At 43.6% G+C, this 23483-nt stretch overlaps 1 protein-coding gene across 1 annotated transcript; it reads right to left on the bottom strand.

Annotated features, from left to right (window-relative positions):
• Positions 1-5675: 5675 nt before the first annotated feature.
• PTPN18 (protein tyrosine phosphatase non-receptor type 18) lies at positions 5676-21527 on the bottom strand. The gene is given in 13 exon segments (XM_082701629.1): positions 5676-5872; positions 6077-6151; positions 6592-6794; positions 7310-7596; positions 7875-7951; positions 7954-7963; positions 8044-8121; positions 14265-14303; positions 14417-14512; positions 14588-14629; positions 14633-14890; positions 14894-15045; positions 16340-21527. Coding segments are annotated over 13 exon segments (1875 nt in total). The 5' UTR covers positions 16830-21527; the 3' UTR covers positions 5676-5804.
• Positions 21528-23483: the final 1956 nt, after the last annotated feature.

Below are 23483 nucleotides of genomic sequence, written 5' to 3'. Positions count from 1 at the left end.
CCTTCAGTCTGATTAATTTTCTAGAACTCAGGAATAACAACTTGATCAGCCGGTCCTGCTAGAGATTATTGATTGATTTATTACAAAGAATATGAAAGTATATGATTGAAAAGCCAAAGGAAGATATACATAGAGTGAGGTCAGGAATAGTCCTAAACACAGTTTAGGGGGTGTCACCCTCCCAGAATGTGGATGCATGCCGGTTCACAACCTAGAAGCTGTCCAAACTGGTAGTCAGGGACTTTTATGGATCATGGTTGATTAAATCATTCACCAATGGTGATTGAATTTAATCTCCACATACCACCCCCTCACTGCAGGTCACAAGTGGGGCTGTCACTTCATTAACATAAAATCAAGCATGGTAAAAAGGGCCTTATTATGAATAATATTACACCCATTTTACCCTTATGGCTCTGAAAAAATTTCTGGGATAGAAGATAAAAGGCCTGATATGATTACAAAGGATGCTCTCATCGCTTAGGAAATTCCAAAGATTTTAGGAGCTGGAAGCTAGGAACAAGTAGATGAAGGCCAAAATGTGAATTTATTACAAATCACAGTATCACACTGTCGATATTCCTTTTGTTGATTTAAGGCATCCACTGTACACATGACCGCAAATTTGAAATATTTCCTGGTAGCTGTAGAACTTCTGATCCCATGTTCTCATGGGGACATTGACCTATTTACTCAGAAGTTCAGCATGGAGAAAGTTCAACTTTAGGCTTTTAGGCATGACTACACCTTTTTTGGGTGTGGGGTGGGGAACCAGAATGCCTAGGCTTGAAATATATCTCTGCTATTTTCTAACTGGGCAACCTTGGATTGCTCAACGTCTCTACCTAAGTTTTTCATATCTATGAAATAGGGATAAAAATACTACTTAATCTCTTTTGGAATATTAAATGAATTTATATAGTTAATATACTTTGAATAGTACCTACCACATAAGAAGCCTAATGAACACTAGCTACTCTTTGTGGGTAAAAGTCCTGATATCTTTTTATGTGGTAGGACAGTACTGGATGTGGAACCTCAGGGCACCCCAGCAGTACTGGCAGGGACCTCAGTGTGCACAATAGTCAGAGATGGTCACTTGAGGCTCTGGGGAGACAGGACAACCAACACAAATGCCTGAGCATGGAAGGTTTGAGGAGGTGAACAGAAGGCAGGATGGCTGGAGCAAAGCGCATGGGGCTGCAGGATAGGGCCCCCAGATGTTCAGTTCTTTGTCAAATTTCTTGTGCTTTTTTCAAGACTCTTTATGTGTATATAAGGAAAAAAATATTTATATATGTTCATATAAAATATTTTCTTTTTATGACATATCTTTTTTTTAAATTTTACAATGTTATTTGGAAATTTGTTCACACCAGTGCACAGAGGTGGTTTCACTTCCCTTTTTTACACTGCATAGTATACCATCTTACCATTTGTTTAACCAGGACCCCACTGTGAACATTTATTTCCAGTCTTCTGCTGCTACAGACAGTATTATAGTGATTAACTCAGTGTAACAGTCATTTTAGAGTTCTGTGAGTATCCCCAGAAGATAAATGCCTACAAATGAAACTTCTGCCTCAAAGAGTATATGCATTTTTAAATAGATGTTGTTAAAGTGCTTTCCATGGAGATTGTATGCATTTTAACACCCACTGGCTCTATACGAGACTGTTTCCTTATATCTTAGATGACACACCGTGTTACTAAACTTTTTGATCTTTGCTAACATAAGTAAAATCAGCTATCTCAGTATAAAATTCTGATTTTCATGGTTTTTATTACACCTAAGGTAGGGCATCTTTGCACATTTTTTAGTTTTTGGCCTTTATTCTTAAGAGCTTTTTATATTTCAGAAAACTAGCCTTTTGTTTGATCTCAGTTGTAAATTTTTTCAAGTTTGTCATGAATTTTCTGACTGTGCTTTGGTGATTTTTGTGAGGTTGAAATATTCTTATGTAATAAATTTTATTTTCTTCTGAGCTTCTGCTGTCTTTCCATATTAAGCAAGCACTGGTGCAGTCTAAGAATATATAGAAAATTTCCCATAATTTCTTCTAATGCTTCTATAGTTTATTATTTTATATCTAAATCTCTAATACATTCAGGATTTGTCCTTCTGTAGGGTATGACGTATGGAACTTTTTTCTTTCCTAAATGACTACTTAATTATCTCAATACCATACATTGAAGAGAACATTTTTCTGCCCACTGATTTAAAATGTAACTGTTAACCAAGACTAGAACTATGTAAATTGTTTTATTCTGGAAATAATCCCTGAAAAAATGACATCTTTTCTATGTGTGTTATAAGAATCCAGATTCACTCTTGCTCTGAACAGTCAATCATTCATGTGGTGGCCCTTTGATAAAAGTAACTCTATTGTCCTCTATTTATAGACTAGGAAACTAACTGAACCAGAGAGACACTGAAAACTTGCTCAAGATCCAACCACTAGTAAGTGACTGAGTCCCAGCTATTAACCACTATGATTCTTTAAAGAAATATTAAATGATGCTGGGTTCACTGCAGTTATTCCTGGCTTCTGTAAGGTGGGGATAACAAACTTGCCTCTGTGTATGGGTTGCTCTGAAAATTAATGATTCAGTCCATGTTTACACCAAGGACCTAGTCAGTGCTAGTTATTTACATTCATTTCATGATTTAGGGCTTCTTTTGCTCAGAGTCATATATTTCTGTAACACTAAACACTGAGACCTAAATCTGGGTGTGAATCTCTAACAACTATCTTCTCCGAGTCTTCTTTGCATCTACAAAATGGGCTCAGTAGCAATACTTAACTTACAAATATTGCTTTACATATTAAATGAGATAAAATGTGTCAAGAGCCCAGCCCAGCATTCTCCTTAATGCTCTACCTTGCAAACCAAGCCTACAGGTTTTTCCGTGTTGCTAGATAGTCACAAGGGCGCTGTTCTTCTCACTTGCAGCAGAGCAACTCTTCAGTCTGGAATGGGCACCTAAGAATTGCAAACAGTTCAGCCTCAGACCTAATTATTAAAAAATCTTACCTAAATGGGCCTACTGTACTTCACAGTTATGGCTTCTGGTAGGAAATTGGGCTGAGTGGGTGCTGGCTTAAGGACAGACCCCAGAGACCAATGCTCTAATTGACAATAGTTTCTTCCCCTGAGGAAGGAGATATGCTTCTTCCTTCTGCCATAGGCCACCTCTCCTCAAAGATACTACTGCTTTTCCCTTTCTGGTCTCTGGAGCCAAATGAACTTAATATTTCTGGCTATGAGATAATTTTATACTCTAAATGAAACCTCAACTCTCCTCTGTTACTAGCAGCCTTGGGTCCTCCTTCGTGTCTCTTTACACTGAGGTCAGCTCTACCTTTTGTCAAAGAGTTTGGATGCCAGGTAATACTGGCTTCCTGTTCTCCATTAAGCTAAAGAATCCCTAAGTTTCTCTGAAATTCCAGGTTTGGCTGGTTGAACTGACTCTTGTGCAGAAACCTTACAACACTTGACTAAGTCCAATGCCAGCAAGCACTATTGTGGTCAAGGAAGGCAAGTTCCACCTTCCTTTCACTGACAAAGGGCAAATGACTTGTCTCAGAACCTATATTGAATACAGGAGCAAAGACCTGATTATGGTCTAACATTTATCATGCATAAGCTCCTCAACTAAACCTTTATATTCTCTCTTTCACTGAATTTTCACAGTAACTGTATGAGGCATGCGGGCCTTGCTGGTCTCAGTCAGTGGTCCATGTTCATCACATACACAGGACAGCTTTCTGTGTTAGGGAGGGATGGAAGGGAATCCACATGAATGAACTAGACACTGTCAGGAGATTACATTAGGAGAGAGGCTCATAAAGCAGGATCAGGGTTTTGGAGCATCAAGTATAAAATTAATCTTGTCTTACTGTCCACTTGGGGTTGTCTTGTTTGAAGATCCATCTTGATGGAGGATGGTTTGTTTTCTGGCTGGGTGGCCCATTTTTCTGTCTGTCTAACTGAAGATCTGTTTGGCTCATGGAGTGTCTACCTGTCTAGTAGGGGATCTGTCTAGCTGTGGTCCTTCTGGCTGGGGTCTGCGTATCTGTCTAGCCAGAGGTCTTTCTGAGAGTCTTACCAAGCTGGCATTCAGTCTGTCTGGAGTTCACTTTTCCAGCTATCTACTTGGGAGATTCATCAGCCCATCTGGCTACAGACTGATCTGTTGGTCTAGGGTCCGTCCAACTGTGAGGCTAGATGTCTGTCTTACCAGCTGAAGATCTTCTGCCAAATTAGCAATCTGTGTGCATCTGCTGTCAGCTCAAGGACTGGGGGTTTGCCTGGCCAGTCTATGTGAACAGCTCAGAGTTAGTCTGGTTGGGGGTCTTCCTGTCTGACTCTGGTCTATCTGGTTGGGGATCTTTCTAAATAGGGTCTGACTTCTCAGGGGTCCATTCATCTCTCCAGATGGGGGTCCAGCTGTTCATCGGGTTTGGGTTCTGTCTGTCCAGCTTGGTGTCTAGTTGGCCAGTTGGTTTGGGGTTCATTTATCTCTGAGCATAGTGCCTCACTGTCTGGCTGGGGTCATCTGTCATGTGTCTGAATAGGGGTTCATATTCCAATGAGGCCCTGAGAAATTGAGGTCCATCTGGTGAGCAGTGATCTAGCCTGTTTGAAGGATCTCCTGATTTGTAAGGCATGCCAAGTTGATAAATGTTCTGGATGGTGGGTGGTCTGTCTGGCTTAGGATGCTTATCTACCTGAGGGTTTGTCTCCTTACCTGGCTTGTTGACTGCCTGGGGATCCACCCTGCAGTCTTCTCAGCAGGTGGTGCATCAATTTGTCTGCTAAAATGTAGGTCTTTAGAGTTGGTGAGTTGGTGGGGACTATTCACCTGTCTAGAAGTTTACCTATCTGCCTTGTTGGGAGGCTGTCTGTATCATCAAGGTCCTTTCTGTCTGGCTTGGAGTCCATCTGGCTAGTTAGAATTTGACTAGGTCAGTCTGCCCACCCACTTGGGGGTGGGTCTGTCTAGCTGAGAGAATGTACCTGTCTGTTCAGCTGGGGATTTGTTTATGTCTGTCTGGGAATCTGTCAACCTAGGGGTCCATCTGGCCTGTGTCTGGCTGGCTGTCTAACTAGGATGGGTCTTTTTGATGGTTTCTCTTGCTAGAGGTGGTCTGTCAGGCTGTTAGTTTATTTATCTCTCTGGCTGGCAGTCCATCCATCCAGCTGTGGACTGTCCCTCTAAAGGTCAGTCTAGGTGTATGGCTATCTACTTGTCCTGTTTGGGGGTTCATCTGTCTGTGTACCCATGTGGGGTTCTTTTTACGTGTTTGAAATCAGTCTGCTGGATTGTTATATCTGGCTTGGATCTGTCTGAATGGTGGTTGGGGGGTGGGGGAGTGTCTATCAGTGTTTTCCAGGGCCCACCCATTTCTGTGTCCAGCTGGGTGTCTGAGTGAGGAAGGATCAGATATTGAGATGAACTAGTCCATTATGGTGATGGGGCAGTCTCCAGAAACCCACCTGTCCATCCTCTTCTTCACACCTGGAAGAACCTACTTAGTCCCCTGGGGTTGGGCCCATTCCTGATGTTTATCTTTGAATCTGTTCACTGCAATCTCACCAGCCATTATCTCCCAACTACCTCCCCCAGCCTCGAATCTTGAATACTATAATCACGGGGCAAACCCCCTACATTTCCACCCTGAGAAACTTTTATTTTGATCCAGGACCAGCTTTCCCATTCCCAACACTTCACATAGCAAAGAATGGCCGTCAGCAGTCCAGGTGCCCACGTGGGGCAACAGGCAGGCAGGGTCCAGCACTCACACACGGGTCCACTCAGCAGGGGGGTCCCGGGGCCCCTTAGGCCTTCCAATGCGTAGGTTGAAGCCTGGAAGAAGGGCACCATGGGTTTCGTGGAGAAGCTGAGGCATGGAGATGTGTGGAAGGTCATCCTCAAGCCTCCAGGCCCTGGTGGTTTACTGCAGCCACATCCACAGGACTCGGAGAGTGTGAGCCCCATGCCACCATCCCTAAACCCCCAAATCCTGGGATTCGAAGCTGCGGATGCCCAGAAACCCAGGCTTTGACTTACCTAGCCCACCACTCTGAGCTCCATCCACCACGTCCTCATAGGCGTCAGGCCCAGCAGGGCTTTGATCAGCAGGAACTGCGGGCAGAAAACCACCCCCAAAGATTGACTCAGGCAGCCCACGGAGCTCCGGAACCCACTCGGGGCAGAACTGCATCCTCCATGCTCCCGGAGCCTGAGCTGGCAGACAGGGCCAGGGCGGTGAGGGCAGCCAGAGGGGGCATAGCGGAAACTGACGCGTCCCCCTGGAGTAGCTAGCGTCGCCAGAGAAGCGGACCCAGGCTTCAGCCCAAGACTAGGCCTGGCACACTTCCGGCCGCGACGGGAGTTGGGAAATAGGCCCAGAAGCGTGGCCACCGGGAAAGCATACACGTCAGCTTAGGCCCAGATCAGGCAGGACTCAGGGGCGGGGCTCTCGAGGCCGCCAGGGCCTTCCCGACCCCAGCAAGACTGGGTCTGGAGAAGGCGCAGGAGGGTGCCGGTCCTCCGCCTCGCGCCCCTGCCCGCTCGGGACTCACCGCCGCTGGGCAGCACCCCACGCGCGTTCACCGCCTGCGCTTGCAGCAGCCGGGCGCGCGGCGTCACCTGGCTGTAGAGCGGCCCCTCCTCTGCGCCGCGCCCCCGCGCCCCGGCCCCGGTGCCCGCCGGCGCCCCGCGCTTCTGCACCACCGCATACGTGTCGGCCATGGCGAGGGCCGGGGGCCCAGGCACCGAGAGGCTTCTGCGAGTGGGGAAGGCGGGGGAGGAAGTGAAATGACTGAGCGGAGGGAGGGGGTGGGGAGTGCGCCTAGCTTGCAAACCGCAGGCTTCCTTCCCACCCAAGGCGCTAGCAGGTCAGGTCGAAGAGAGCAGGTGGGCAGGTCTCAGAGGAGAGAGGATGGGGTCTCTGGATGAGGGGAGTTCGGTTCTGTCTCTCGAGCGCCTGGCAAGTTAGGTGAGTGAAGGGAAGGGAACAGCCTGGCAGGAAAATGGGCAGGGTATTGGTGCTAGGTAAGGGGTGGTCATTTCTGTGTACACGTCTGAATAAAAGAATGAGGAAGTGGCATCTAAAGGTGGGAGGGAGGGATAGCCTCAAAATGGAGAGCTAGTTTTGAGGACGATGGGGTAAATTTTGCTGCAAGGGAAGGTTGACTGTCCCCAGCACCTGACATGAGGCCTGACAAGTGGGCGGCATCAAGAAATATTTGCTAAATTAATGACTTGGGAAGCAAAGAAAGGGCTAACATAGGGGCTAACCTTAGAGGCAGAGGCAGTGGGATCCCTGGGTCCAGTGTCATCTTGGGGCAGGTTCCTGGACTCAGTTCAAAGAAAGAGCCAGTGAATATTTGATAAACTGAACAGCAAGGAAGGGCTGGTGTTTCAAGAACAAGGAAAGAGTTAGCCTCTGAGCATGAGAAATTGGAAAGGGAAGAATGAAGAGATGGAGCTGGGTACCTGAGGACCTGGCCAGGTGGGCGCCGTGTGGTGGGAAGCATCTGGGAAGTCTGGAAGGAGAGGGCCTCATCGTAGACTGGGGCACAATTCTGGGGAAAGACAGGAGGGGAAGAGTATGAGATTTGGAGGAAACTGGCCGGACCCCTGTTTGGGAAGTCCATGGAAGTGACCATGGACTCTTGGGGTAGAGGGGTAAGCTTAAGAAGAACAGTCTGATAAGGTAGCAAGGAGGACAAAGGTGGATATCATAGTCAGTCCCTGCTCCCAGAAGGAGTCCATGGTGGCCAAACACTTCTTCTCTGGGTCCTGGTCTCCGTCCGAGGCTTTGATGGTAGATACAAAGAAAGTAGGAAGGGGGCCTTGGTACCTCCTTGAAATTCTGGCAAAGAGGGCTGATGTTTTGGACTGCTGAGAAGAACATCTGAGCCACCGTGTGGTATAGGATCTGTATTGCTCCTGGTAGGGAAGAGGAATCATCAAAAATGGAAGACAAGAGGAGGAGGGATATATTCTTGGATGGAGACTGAGGCTCTCACCTCTGTCTGCACAGCTGCAGGCCGCTGCTTTCTCATCTCCAGGACCACGTTGAAGAGGCTGAAGTTAGGTGGGATCATCTGAGACAGAGAAGGTACATCTTTATTTTTCTTGATATCAAAACTTACTATAAAGTTACAATAATAAAAAGTGTATAGTACTGGTACAAAGATAGACCTACCAATCAATGGAATAAAGTTGAGAGCCCAGAAATAAACCCTTACATTTATAGTCAGTTGACTTTCAACAAGGATAACAAGACCATTCAATGGGGAAAAGACAGACAAATAAGTGCTAAAATAATAATAATAATAATAAGCGTTAAAAAAAAACAGACAAGTAATGGGAAGAATGTGAGTTCAAATCCTCATACATTGCTGATTGGAAGGTAAAATGATGTAGCTGTGGAAAACAGTTTGACAGTTCCTCAAAATATTAAGAGTGGAGTTATCATATGATGTACCAATTCCACTTCCAGGTATGTACCTGAGAGAACTGAAAACATGCTTCTATGCAAAAACTTGCATTTTCATAAGCATTATTATTCAAAAGCAGCATTATTCATAATAACCAAAAAGTGGAAGTAACTCACATTCTATAAACTGATAAATGAATAAATAAAATGCAGTAGATCCTTTCAATGGAATACTGTTAAACAATAAAAAGGAGTCAAGTACTGACATATACTGTAATATGCATGAAATTTTAAAAATATGCTCAGTGAAAGGACCCAGTCACAAAGACAACATATCATATGATTCAGTTTACATGAAAAGTCCAGAGTGGTCAAACCTATAGAGACCAATAATAGAGTAGGGGTTACTCTATTTGAAGAAATGGGGAGTGACTGCCAATGGATACAGTATTCTTTGTGGAATAATGAAAATGTTCTAAAATTTATTGCAGCGATGGTTACATAACTCAGAAATATACTAAAAACAACTGAATTGCACACTTTAAATGGATAAATTACACTTTTCTTAAAGATTGTGTTTATTTATTTGACAGAGAGAGATCACAAGAAGGCAGAGAGGCAGGCAGAGAGGCAGTGGGGAAGCAGGCTCCCCATTGAGCAGAGCCCCATGCGGGGCTTGATTCCAGGACCCTGAGATCAGGACCTGAGCTGAAGGCAGAGGCTTAACCCACTGAGCCACCAGGTGCCCCTAAATTGCATCTTGATAAAGCTGTTTAGTCCCAATAGTTTATTTTTGCTTTTGTTTCCTTTGCCTCGGGAGACATACTAAGAAGCATACTGCTATGAACAATGCAAGACAAATTACTGCCTATACTCTTTTCTAGGATTTTTATTATTGGGTCTCACATTTAGGTCTTTAATCCATTATGAATTTATTTTTGTGTGTGGTGTAAGAAAGTGGTCCAGTTTCCTTTCTCTCTCTCTCTCTCACTTTTTGCACGTAGATATCCACTTTTCCCAGCACTATTTATTGAAGAGGTTCTTTTTTCCATGGCATATTTTTGCCTCTTTTGCTGAAGATTAATAGATTAATTGACCATATAATCATGGGTTTATTTCCGGGCTTTCTATCCTATTCCATTAATCTACATGTCTATTTTTGTGCCAGTATCATACTATTTTGATTACTACAGTTTTGTAGTATAACTTAAAATCTGGAATTGTGATATCTCCAACTTTATATTTCTTTTTCAAGATTGCTTTGGCTCTTAGGGGTCTTTTCTGGTTCCATCCAAATTTCAGGATTGTTCTAGTTCTGTGAAAAGTGCTGTTGCTATTTTGATAGGGATTGCATTAAATCTATAGATTGCTTTGGATAGAATGGACATTTTTAACAATATTTCTTCTTCCAATCCATGAGCATGGAGTATATTTTAATTTATTTGTGTCGTCTTCAATTTTTTTCATCAGTGTTTTATAGTTTTCAGTGTATAGGTTTTTCACTTCCTTAGTTAAGTTTATTTCTAGGTATTTTACTATTTCTGGTACAATTGTAAATTGGATTGTTTTCTTAATTTCTCTTTCTGCTGGTTCATTATTAGTGTATAGAAATGCAACAGATTTCTGCACACTGATTTTGTGTACTGTGACCTTACTCCATTTATTGGCTTTAGTAATTTTTTGGTATAGTCTTTAGGGTTTTCTATATATAGTATCATGCCATTAAAGTTTTACTTCTTGCTTATCAATTTGGATAGTATTTCCTTTTCTTATCTGAGTGCTGTGGCAAAATAAATACCACTGGATGGTATTTCCTTTTCTTATCTGATGGCTGTGGCAAAATAAAAAGCTTTTGCATACAAAGGAAACAAACAATAAAACTAAAAAAAAAAAGACCTATTGAATGGGAGAAGATGTTTGCAAATGACATATCTGATAAAGGGTTAGTATACAAAATATATAAAAAACTGATTCAACTCAACAGCCAAACAGGAAATAATCCAATTAAAAAATGGACAAAAGACATGAGCAGACATTTCTCCAAAGAAGATATCCAAATGGCCAACAGATATATGAAAGGATGCTCACTCAACATCACTTATCATCAGGGAAATGCAAATCAAAACACAATGAGATATCACCTCACACCTATCAGAATCGCTAAAATAAAAATTTAAGAAACATCAAGTGTTGGCAAGGATGTGGAGATAAAAGAACCACTGTGCACTGTTGGTAATGTAAACTGGTATAGCCACTCTGGAAAACAGTATGGTGTTTCCTCAAAAAATAAAAATGGAACTACCTTATGATCCAGTAATTGCACTACTTGGTATTTATCCAAAGAATACTCAAACACTAATTCAAAAGGATATATGTGGGGCACCTGGGTAGCTCAGTGGGTTAAAGCCTCTGTGTTCGGCTCAGGTCATAATCCCAGGGTCCTGGGATCAAGCCCCGCATTGGGCTCTCTGCTCAGCAGGGAGCCTGCTTCCCCCCCCCCACCTCTGCCTGTCTCTCTGCCTACTTGTGATCTCTGTCTGTCAAATAAATAAATAAAATCTTTTAAAAAAAGGATATATGCACCCCTGTGTTCATTGCTGCATTATTTACAATAACCAAATTATGGAAGAAGCACGTGTCCATCAATAGATGAATGGATAAAGAAGATGTGAGATATATATATATATATATATATATATATATATATATACACACACACACACACGGAATATACAATGAAATTTTGCCATTTGCAACAATATGGGTGGATCTAGAGGGTATAATACTAAGTGAAAAGAATCAGTTGGGGAAAGACAAATACTATATGATTCCACTCATATGTGGAACTTAAGAAACAAAACAAATAAATGAGGGGAAAAAAAGAGAGAAACCAAAAAACAGACTTAACTATAGAGAATAAACAGGTGGTTACCAGAGGGAAGGTAGGGGTGGGAAATGGGTGAAATAGGTGAAGGTGATTAAGAGTACACTTATTCTAAAAAGGCAAAGGATCTGCACTAGAGGAACTACAGAACACTTATGAAAGAAACTGAAGAAGACACAAAAACATGGAAAACCATTCCATGCTCATGGATTGGAAGAATAAACATTATTAAAATGTCTATACTACCTAGAACAATCTGTACTTTTGATGCCATCCCAATCAAAATTCCACCAGCATTTTTCAAAGAGCTGGAACAAACAATCATAAAATTTGTATGGAACCAGAAGGGACCCCGCATTGCTAAGGAAATGTTGAAAAAGAAAAACAAAACTGGGGGTATCATGTTGCCTGATTTCAAGCTTTACTACAAAGCTGTGATCACCAAGACAGCATAGTACTGGCACAAAAACAGATACATAGACCAGTGGAGCAGAGTAGAGAGCCCAGATATAGACCCGCAACTCTATGGTCAAATAATATTTGACAAAGGAGGAAACATTGTACAGTGGAAAAAAGACAGTCTCTTTAATAAATGGTGCTGGGAAAATTGGGACAGCTACATATAGAAGAATGAAAGTCAACCATTCTCTTACACCATACACAAAGATAAACTCAAAATGGATAAAAGACCTCAATGTGAGGCAGGAATCTATCAAAATCCCAGAAGAGAACAAAAGGAGTAATCTCTTTGACATAGGCCACAGCAACTTCTTTCAAGATATGTCTCCAAAAACAAAGGAAACAAAAGTAAAAATGAACTTTTGGGACTTCATCAGGATAAGCTTCTGAACAGCAATGGAAACCGTCAACAAAACAAAGAGGCAACCCACGGAATGGGAGAAGATATTTGCAAAGGACACTACAGACAAAGGGCTGATATCCAAGATCTATAAAGAACTCCTCAAACTCAACACACACAAAGCAGATAATCATGTCAACAAATGGGCAAAAGACATGAATAGACACTTCTCCAATGAAGACATACAGATGGCTAAGAGACATATGAAAAAATATTCATCATCATTAGCCATCAGGGAGATTCAAATCAAAACTACATTGAGATACCAACTTACACCAGTTAGAATGGCCAAAATTAACAAGACAGTAAACAATGTGTGTTGGAGAAGATGTGGAGAAAGGGGAACCCTCTTACACTGTTGGTGGGAATGCAAGTTGGTGCAACCACTTTGGAGAACAATGTAGAGATTCCTTAAGAAATTAAAAATAGAGCTTCCCAAGACCCTGCAATTGCACTACTGGGTATTTACCCCAAAGATACAGATGTAGTGAAAAGAAGGGCCATCTGTACCCCAATGTTCATAGCAGCAATGGCTATAGTCACCAAACTGTGGGAAGAACCAAGATACCCTTCAATGGATAAAGAAGATATGGTCCATATATAAAATGGAGTATTATGCCTCCATCAGAAAGGATGAATACCCAATTTTTATATCAACATGGATAGGACTGGAAGAGATTATGCTGAGTGAAATAAGTCAAGCATAGAGAGTTAATTATCATATGGTTTCACTTACTTGTGGTGCATAAGGAATAACATGGAGGACACTGGGAGATGGAGCAGAGAAGTGAGTTGAGGTGGAGACAAACCATGAGGGACTGTGGACTGAGAAACAAAATGAGGCTTTTAGAGGGAAGGGGGCTTGGGGGTTGGGTGAGCCTCATGGTGGGTATTATGGAGGGCACGTATTACAGGGAGTACTGGATGTGGTGCATAAACAATGAATGCTGGAACACTGAATAGAAATAAAATGAAAAAAAAAAAAGCACACTTATCATGATGGTCATGGAGTAATATTTAGAATTGCTGAGTTACTATATTATACACTTAAACTAATATGACACTGTATGTTAACTATACTGGAATTAAAATAAAAAATTAAAAAAATAAGAAAAAGACAATCTAAAGTAAAAATAATAGTGCATTGTGGAGTATATTTCATATTTAGAATTAAAACCTATGGCAACAGTAACATAAAGCAGGGAATGGGAAATTTGAAATAAATTTGCTAGTATAAAGTTCTTATGTTTCAAATGAAATGGTATAATATTATTTGAGTGTATACTGTGATAAGTTAAAGATATAACTGGTAAACTCTAAAGCCACACTATGCACATAATACACAGTGGTATAACTAATAAGTATATAATGACTCTGAAATGGATTCATAAAAATTCTCAATCTAGTGGCACCTGGGTGGCTCAGTCAGTTAAGCGACTGCCTTTGGCTCAGGTCATAGTCTTGGGGTCCTGGGATTGAGACCCGCGTCAGGCCCCAGCTCAGTGGGGAATCTTTTTCTCCCTCTCTTCCTGACTAGTGCTCATTCTCTCTTTCTCTCTCTCAAATAAATAAATAAAATTAAAAAATTCTCAATCGGAAAAAAGACAGAAAAGAATAAAGGGACAAAGAACAAATGGAACAAATAGAAAACAAAAGGATGGTAGATTTAGACCCAACGTTATTTATAATTATATTAACAACTAAATACTCCAATTAAAGGCAGAGATTGTCAGACCAAATAAAAAAGTAAGTCCTTACAATATGCCACCTACAAGACACTTTAAAAAAACAGAGATCAGAGTTGTACCAGGGACAGATCAGTATAAGCCTTATGGTCTATGGTGTGGACTTGGGTTGGGAAGACCAACAGTAAACAGGTTGTGAACACTGCAGGGATGAACACCATGAATAAAAGGGAAAGATCAACAAAAAATTGAAGAGAGCAATAGTGGAGTCACTCCAAGAATTGGGCCTTTTGGACCTGGGATTAGGGAGGTGCTAGCAAGATTTCTCCTGCCTCCTTCCTGCACAAAGAAATGTATTCTAGAGGGCTGAGGACACCTACCAGCCCATTCTCCATTTCTGGACATGCCATCAGGATTACCTAGACAAGAAGGGTAGGGGGAGAGGGGAGTGAATTGGGTTAGGTAACTGGAGAAACACAGCCAAGGGAGGACTCAGAATGTTAGTTCCTCCTCACTCTCCCCTAAGGCTGACCTTGACCCCAAACTCCCAGACCAGGTGCCAGAAGTCTAACAAGGTGTGAGGCAAGGGTCCTTGTGTGGCGTTGTAGGCCTGGCTTCCATCTGTGCCCTGGTAAAGGCTAAATTCACCACTGGGATCTTGCTGTCACCCCGTGTCCGCTCCTTCCCTGACTCCCAGCCTGACCTGGATGAAGTTGCCGTTGATGTAGTCGCAATGTCCCTCCTCCTAGAGCAGGGAGAGGGTCACTCGTGTCTGATCATCTGCCAGAGGGAGAGGTGAGAAAAGTGCTTTGGCCCTGACAGACTCCTGGATGAAAGCCAGCAGGGTTCCTGCACACCCAGCAGGGATCCCACCTGGGTGCAATTGGGAGCTGCTCAGGAGAAATGCAGCCACTTGCAAGGATCTGAGAGGGAGTACACTGGGAGCATAGTGGGGTGGATTGGACTGCCATGGGGTGGAGATGTGTGTAGAGCACCACCGACTCCCTCAGGAAGCCCCCAACTTCCACGGCAGCACATCTTTGCAGTGATTCTTCCTCACGTTCCCTGGCAGATGGCCAGCCTCAGTGGAATACACAGGGATGGTCTTCCATGCGGCTGAGTTGGCCTGGATGTCCTGGTGGAAGGCACCATTAGCCAACCCTGGGAAAGGAAAGAGAGAAGATAGGAGCCAAGTCAGAGTTCTGGGGCACAGAGGCACTTGTAGGGAGTGTGCAAGTGCGCAAGTGCGTGCCTCTCACATGGTTTGTGAGAGGTGAATGCAGACTCTTACATAACATGGTGCCTGGGTGGGTAATTGTAGTGAGACAGTACTAATGGCAACTCAGAGCACCTTCTCTGTGCCACGCTCTGTGCTAACGACATTGAATCACTACAAGGTCTCCATTGTGATGTTCCCATCGTGTAGGTAAGAAAGCTGAGGCACGACATGGTTGAGTGACTTGCGGAAAGTCCCAACCAGTAAGTAGAACAGTGAGGGTTGCATCTACCACCCAAACACAATCTGTGTTACATTGTATTATAAACAATAATTGTAATGTAATATGTATTTAATATAACAAACATGAAGTATGATATATATGACACTATAAATTGTATATAAATTATAATGTATAATATTACTTGTGTAACAAAATATCACTGATACTTTGTTACTGTTAGATTATTATAATTCGTGAAGTGTATTACCATCATCAGCTATTCAAAATCAGACTATAATAAATAACATCTACCAATGCCTACGATGTTGCATTAGCACTCCTTACACATGGCTTGTATTACGGCACTGTAATGTTTAGAATCTTTATAACTAGTTACAAAGGGACCTACAAAGTGAGCGCTCAAGATCTGCTAAGGCGCTTTTTAACCCACACTTGTTCCTCATGCCCGTTCAGTCATTAATCGTAGCGTTTTACCCAGAGGACCCAGGTAAAGTACCCTAGGTCACAGCTCCTATTAGAGTCCGGCATCCACACCACCATCCCCTCTTCTCCCCACCCGCAGTAGGGCTTCTTGGGTCCTCTTCTCCTGGCCCTTTCTTCCACATGATCACAGAGGCCAGGGCTGACCGGTGTCCAGTGCAAGTGTGCGCCTGCCTTCCCTTGGGGAGCCGTCTTCTCCAGCTCCACCCAGCAGTGGGACCGTTCTGGGAGCTGGATGAGAGGGAACAGGGACCCGAGGGCGCGTGGGCGGCACGCCCAACCCGGCCGTGGACTTCGCCCTCTGGGGCTCTGTGAGCAGAGGATGAGGACAGGGAAGAGAGCGACAGAGAGGTGCTGGGAAGAGAAAAATAGACCTAGAGGCGAGGAGACACTCTTGGACGCTGAGAAAAAGGGACGGAGGGCAAAGCGCGGCAGGGCGCACAGTACAGGTATCCGGACAGTCCGGGATCATGAGTCAGAGCGCGCGGTTTGGTCGTCCATTCTCGCCCACTCACGCTGAACTCGCCGGCCAGTACCGCCCTCTACCGGCCGCCTCGCGCCTCCAACTGCTCCAAGAAGCTCTGCACAGCGTCCAAGTTGCGGTTCCTGACGCGGTGGCCTGACGAGCTCACTTAAGCAGGGCGCTCCGCGCGAGTAGCTAGTAGCGAGAAAACTGGAGGCGGAGGCGGCTTGTGGAGGCCCCGTCTCCGATCTTGCGACCCAATGGAAGCGCGCAGCAGGCGGCAGGTTTCGCCCCTCGGCCAATAACATTCGGAGCTCGTCCCGGTACCGCCCACAGGCTCGCTGACCAGGCAGCAGCCGGAGACTTAGGTCCTCTTCCTCTGGGTCTGAGGAGTCCAGAGCTGGTGCTTCCCTTTTTTTGGGCCTCGGGCACGTTGACTGAGTCCGCAGAATCCCCTGGACGTTGTCTCCTGATTGGTCCCGGAACCCGCGCCCGGGGCCAACTTTCATCCAAGGGCCCGCGTTGGGTAGATGCCCTTGCATTCTCGCCTGGCCTCCCAGGTCGTCTCCCTGAGAGAGAGACTGGGCTCTGATGGTCGCCGAGATGGAGCTGCAACTCCTCCCTCAAGGACCCTGTGCGCTACGGCGGCGGGGCCGGAGGGAGGTCACGGGAGGTTGTTAAGGTTGCAGCGGGGCGGTATGTGTGTGTGTGGGGGGGGGGGGGAATGACACCCGGGCACCCCCGCTGTGAGAAAGACCGCAGGGAAGTGGATGTTTCTGTGTCTGTTTCCTGAGGTTCCTCTTTTTGGGGCGGACTAGGAGGAACTGGGGGCACCAGGATCCTTTCTGAATTTAAAAATCTCAACCCACATAAACCTGCAGGGAAACAGAATTGAGGCCGTCAAAAGGCTTTCAAAAAACTTCTCTTTTTTGCTGTCTGCACACTCTCACCTTCAGAAAATGGGCAGGCAAAGGCCAGAGGACAACATAGTGATCCAGTTCCCGAGGTTACCACGGGGAGGCTGGAGAAAGCCTAGAGGAGCCTAGGGCTCCTGCATGTGTAGATGGGTCAGCCCACCCCTCACCCAGCAGGGCTCCAGGGGTCATGGAAGGAATTTCAGGGGGTGTCACCAGAAGGGGTGTCTGTGGAGTCCAGTTTGAGGTCGTTGAGGTGTCAAAGGTTAACCAATGGGGTGATGTGTATGATGAAGGGTCAACAAGGTCATTGGTTCAGGTTGTGGATTTAATTAATTACGGATTATTAGAATGTTGAGTTAGGGATGGGCAAACTCTTTTTTTTTTTTTTTCAAAAGGCTTTGGTTTTTGGCCTTGCTGTTTCCAGTGTCCGTACCAGCTACTCAACTCCACCATGACAGTGTGAAAATAGCCATAGGCCACGTGTAAAGAAATGAGTGGGGCTATATTCCAATAAAACTATTTGTGGACACTGAAATTTTGATTTCATGTAATTTTCATGTGTCACAAAACATTTTGTGTGTGTGTGTGTGTGTGTGTGTGTGTGGCCTGAGGCTGTGTGGTTTGCTGACCGAGGTTTAAGTGACAGAAGTCAAAGAGGATGATCAGTGGGGATGTTTAATTTATAGGCGGGGTCACTGTGGACTCTGTTTATTAGTTTCATCTCTAAGAGTTCAAAGATGGTAAAAAATGATCACTGAATGGACGTTTATAGTGAATTCATTGGAGGTCAGTGAGAGAGGTCTTTGGATGTTCATGGGCAACTGTCATCAGATGTTAATGGCAGTCACTGGGGGTCAGTGACAGGGAAAATGGCTGAAGGGCTATTGGGATTTGGAGTGGTAGTTTAAGTAATTGAGGGATCAAAAGAAGGAAGGTCATTGAGGGCTCCTAATCAGTGCACTATAGTGTATGTCAATGAACTGAACTTTTGTGACTGGTCATGGGTTTTTTGAGACTCAGGGAGGTGGGATACAGAAGTATCAGGTAACTTTAAGAAGATATGGATGTTCAGTGCAGGAGTCGTGGACACTCTTTAGTCTCTGAGTACTCATGGATATTAATGGCAGTCATTAGGGAGTAGGGGATACCAGAGCATAGGAGGAAGAGTCACTGTGGGATCATGAAAGGTCTTTGTGGACCCTGATGTTAGTGGATGTCACTGGAGGTCAAAGGTTACTGGAAACTGGTGGTTTAGGGGAGCAAATGCAACACTGAAGGGTCATTGGGCCATCAATGTCATCTATGGTGATGACTGGGAAGCAGGAGGGCTGACCCAGAAGCTGGGGATCTTCTGATTAGTGACTAATCAGCGATTAATCACTAATTAGTGATTAGTTTGTCCAGTGGGGCGATGTATCTATCTGTCTACCTGACTTTTTGGGGTAACATTTACCTTGCTGAGAACCTGGCTTTCTCATAGGCTGGGGTGTTCTTACTGGCAGGAGGTAATCAAGCTGAGTTCTGGCTGGGTAGGTGGGATATCTCTTAGTTGGGGTATCTATCTATTGATTGAGTAGGTGGGGTATCTCTTAGTTGGGGTATCTATCTATGGGCGGGGGGGGGGTCTCTCTGTCCTTGAAGGATTTTGTCTTTTGGTTGGCTGGGATCACTTTCTAATTGGCTGGCACCAGGGGGTGTCCATGTGTCTGACCACAGGTCTTTCTGGATGTCTGGCTAGGCATATTCCTATCTTTGTTCAAGAATCTGTCCATCTGTCTGGCTGTCTGTTTATCTGGAGTCTGTCTGTCTCCCTGGGATTTGGTCCATCCAGAAGTCTGTCTAGCCAGGGGTGTGTGTGTCTGCCTGTTTGGGGATCTTTCTATGTGGTTCAAAATCTTTTGGCTTATGAATAGAATGACTGAGGCTGTGGCCCACCTGCCATGCTTTCAGCTGGATTGGCTGTATTTTGGGTTGTATTGTCACCCTAACTCCATGCCTGCCTCTCATTGTTTAATTTGCCTGCTCCACTGATTATCCCTCTAGGTCTCTCTGGATATCCAAATGCTCCTGGCTTGCAATCTCCTCAGCTCAGGCTGGGTGTGGGGGATGGGAAGACCCATGGGAGTTCCTCCAGGAGCCTGGCCTGTCCCACCTCTCCCTTTTCCCAGAGAATTGCATGCTATGTTCTTACAATGGAATTTGCCTCTGGTAGGCGCCCTTTTGTTCACCCATTGGTAGCAATCCCATGAAGTGGGAGCAGTGGGCACTGTCCTTGGAGATACTAAGTAACTCAGTGCCCACATGCCACATGCCCATCTGCCTATTTGCCTGCTCAGAGTGCTCACTCAACAGAGCAAAATGAACTGGGTGCTGGAAGGTGCTTGGGTAAGTTTTCTTAACGCTGTAAGGAACCCAGGCTGAGCCGATGTTGCAAAGGAAAAAATTGTTTATAATGGAGAAACAAAGATACCACTTTAACCCTTGGGAGTTTGCTGGGAGATACTTTGAGGCTATTGATAGTAATACTGTACAGCTCTTCTCTGGCTTCTTTTTTTTTGATAGACCAAAAAAGCACAGAAGATATTGGAAAAAAATTCTCCCATTGCTCCTGTTAAGAACCTGCAGGCTTGATGGGCTGACCTGTTGGTCCATCCACAAGTGTGGTGCTTAGCAAACGAAAAATGACACTGTCTCCAATAGGGGCAGCTTGTGCCCACCAGTGACTACAGCTAACTACTTTTGGGTGGGCTTTTGTTAGTCTCCTCTAACTCTCCTCAGGGCTTCTGATTTCAGTGTTCTGAATTGAGGATCCCTCCTGGTCCCCTTCTGGGGGCGAAAAAAGGCAGGCAGCTTAGAGCTGGGGGAACACAGCGCAAGGAGAAAGCCACCCTACTTACTGCTTCTCAGTCCCATTGCCAACCCACATGACCTCTTTGTGGAGGCTGGTTTTTACCCCTGGGAACTGCCCTGTTGTTCTGCTCCACAGAGGGAGAAGAAAAGCCCTCTTCCTCATCTTTAAAAAATGATATCCTTAAAATGTTCCTATCAACCAGCCCCACTTCTTCCAGGGCAGAGCCTGGGTATCTTCATCACCTAGAGTGAGCCCAAGATGCTAGTCCATGCCTTTGGAGTAAATGAACTCAGTCCTGGGCTCTCTGTGCCAATAGCTTCAACTGCTGTAAACTCTAGGCAAACAAACTCTGACAGTGATGCTAGTGGCATCCTGGGGCCTCTGGTCTGGTGGCCATGCATCCTTGGCTTGCAGCTTTCATACCCAACTTTGGCCCAGTGTGGCACCTTATTTGGAAAAGACCAACTAGCCATGTTCTTTTAAGCTTAGTCTGGCTGAAGTCCTGCATAGCTAAGGGCTCTTCTATGGGTGCTGAATGCAGAGCCCATGGCATCACAACCAAAGAGAGGTACAGATCTTCCCCATTGGCATCTGCCACTCAATTATAAAACCAGAGAGAAGTTAAGTGCACATCTATGTCTGGGTAAGTATGAATATCTCTGGAAGGATTTCTGTAATGAGACCAACAGCAAGGGCAGGGGGCATCTCATGCTGCTGCTGCTCAGTGTTCTCAAGTCCTAGCCAATGCACTATGGCAAGGAAAAAGAAAGGCAGGGGTCTGTCTAAAACACTGTGTAACTGGCACATGGCATAATCAGCTGGAAAGTTAGAAAATCTTATGAAAGACCATAAAGGGTTAAAAGAAAATTTAATAAGGTATCCAGTTGAAATATAATAGACACACACACACACACACACACACACACATATAAATATAGAAATCATTTTCCTATATAACAGCAGAAATGAATTTGAAACTACAATGCAAAAAACCCCTATTAATTTCTTAAAAATAGGCACCAGCTTCCAAACCCTTATTGAATTAATAGAGCTAAACAATGATACTAATGTCTGCTACCATCACAAAAAAAGACACCCACACATTATCATTCTCCTGTTCTTTTACGAACACAACACTCTACCCACCAAGTATTCCCACCATCAAAATTCAAACCTGTACTGGATTGAGCCTTTAGATCTAAATGTTAAATTCAGAGGAAACAGAAGGGCACAGAAAAATGTTAAGTGACATGACAGGGACAAGATCAGAGACATCCAGACTGTGGAAACTCTATAAGACAAATAAACCAGTTTCCTAATTGAATAAATTACAAAGAGAAAAAAAAAAAAAGAATCCTACAGGTTAAAAGAGACTTAGGATGTTCACAAATACTGCAGCATTATTCATATTAGCCCCAAAGTAGAAACAACCCAAGTTTCATAAAGTGATAAATAAATAAAATATGGTATAATGGTATATCTATACAATGGACTATTACTCACCAGTAAAAAGAAATGAAGTATAATGCATGCTACAACAGGGATAAACTTTGAAAATGCACTAAGTAAAAGGCAGTCAAAAAACACCACATATTGTATGATTCCATTTGTATGAAATGTCCAGAATAGCCAAGTCTATGGAACAAGAGTAGATTAGTGGTTGCAAGGGCCTGAGGGTAGAGGGATGGTTGGCGGAGAATGGTGAGTGACAGCTAATGGGTATGGAGTTCTTTTTAGGAGGTACAAAGATATTCTAAAATTAGATTGTAGTGATGGTTGTGCAATCCTGTGAAAATGATAAAGTTTAATTGTATATATATATTTTAATTGTATACCTTACTTAAGGTAGAGGGTGAACTGTGTGATATGTTAATTGTATCTCAATAAAGCTATTTAAAAAGAGTGACAAGTTACTTTTCAATCATTTGCAATGAAAGGACCTCATTTGGATCCTAGTTCAAACTAACACACTAATCAGGGAAAACTCAAAATTAACTGGATATTTGAAATAATGTTTGGATTATACAATCTATAAAATATATATTTGGAATAATTGGTTCTTTAGACATGACAATGGTATTGTTATTCTTGTTGAGTCCTTATCTTTTGGAGATATATACAGAAATATTAATGGATGAAATGAGGTCAAGGATTTACTTCAAAATAAACAAGTGAGTGGATATATGGAGTAGGTGGGGCTACAAAGGAAACCAGATGGTCAACATTGAGGTAGGCTCATGGACTCACTGTATGGTCCTTTCTGCTCTTGTATGTTGGAAATTTTGCACAATTAAAATATTTAAATCAATCAGGATAGAGGTGAACAATCATTTCTATAGAAGAGAGCAAACAGGTCAGAGAACCACATAAATACAAATGGCCAATAGTATTTAAAAAGATGCACAACCTCCATCATAATTAAAGAAATACAAAATCAGCTGGGGAACACCATTTTGCACCCAGAGCTTGGCCAGATGAAGTCTGATTGTACCCAGTGTTAACAAGGACACAGAAACAGGTACTCAGATCTATTGACAGTGGCCAGCAGAGCCTCTTGGAGGACAATATTCAGCAGTATCTATGATCATTTTAAGATTTTATTTATTTGAGACAAAGAGTGAGAGAGAGAGCACAAGTGGGGACAGAGGGAGAGGGAGAAGCAGACTCCCTGTTGAGCAGGGAGCCCACTACAGGGCTTGATTCCAGGCCCCCTGGGATCATAACCTGAGCTGAAGGCAGATGCTTAAACCAACTGAGCCGCCCAGGTGCCCCATCTATGATCATTTTTTTTCTATGATCATTTTTAAGACAAAATTCCACTCATCAGATATACTCTTTTAAGTGTACACAGAGGTATGTTCAATGATGTTCTTGAAGCAAGGTTTCTGGTAGTAAAAACAGAAAACAACTAGAATATGCAGCCATTAAATAGGAAGTGGAGTCACTCATACTGGATACCCTTGATAACCTAGAGGTAGCTGAAAGAGATCATTAAAGGGAAAGACAGGAAGTTTCAGAATGGTGTATACAGCATCATTTTTGGGTTAAAAAAAAAATACCATGAAGAGAAAACATCTGGCCATATATTTTTTTAAGTCAACAGTCCATAGCTTCTGGAGAGTAGGGTGGGATTTTTGGGGGCACAGGAAGGAGGAAGGTGGCTACTTTTTCACTGTGCATTTCTGTTTTTTTTTTTTTTTTTTAAACATGAGGGTGTGTTACTTTTGTAATTTAAAGAAGTTACCGGTATTGGAGAAGTACTTACATCTTCAAACTCTTGAAGCCAATCAGACAAAATCAAAGTACATTCCCTGCACTCCAAAGAAAACTGGGCAGAGAACCCAGAAAAGAGCTCACAAAAATGGCCAATAAGTAAATGAAATGTCTACCCACAGTAGCACTAAATTCTCCCTCCTCCCTGGATCTCT

This window comes from Mustela nivalis (assembly GCF_964662115.1).
Source record: "Mustela nivalis genome assembly, chromosome: 15".
Taxonomy (NCBI): Eukaryota; Metazoa; Chordata; class Mammalia; order Carnivora; family Mustelidae; genus Mustela; species Mustela nivalis.
The sequence above is the reverse complement of the archived record's forward strand: the minus strand, read 5'-3'. Positions and strand labels throughout refer to the sequence as shown.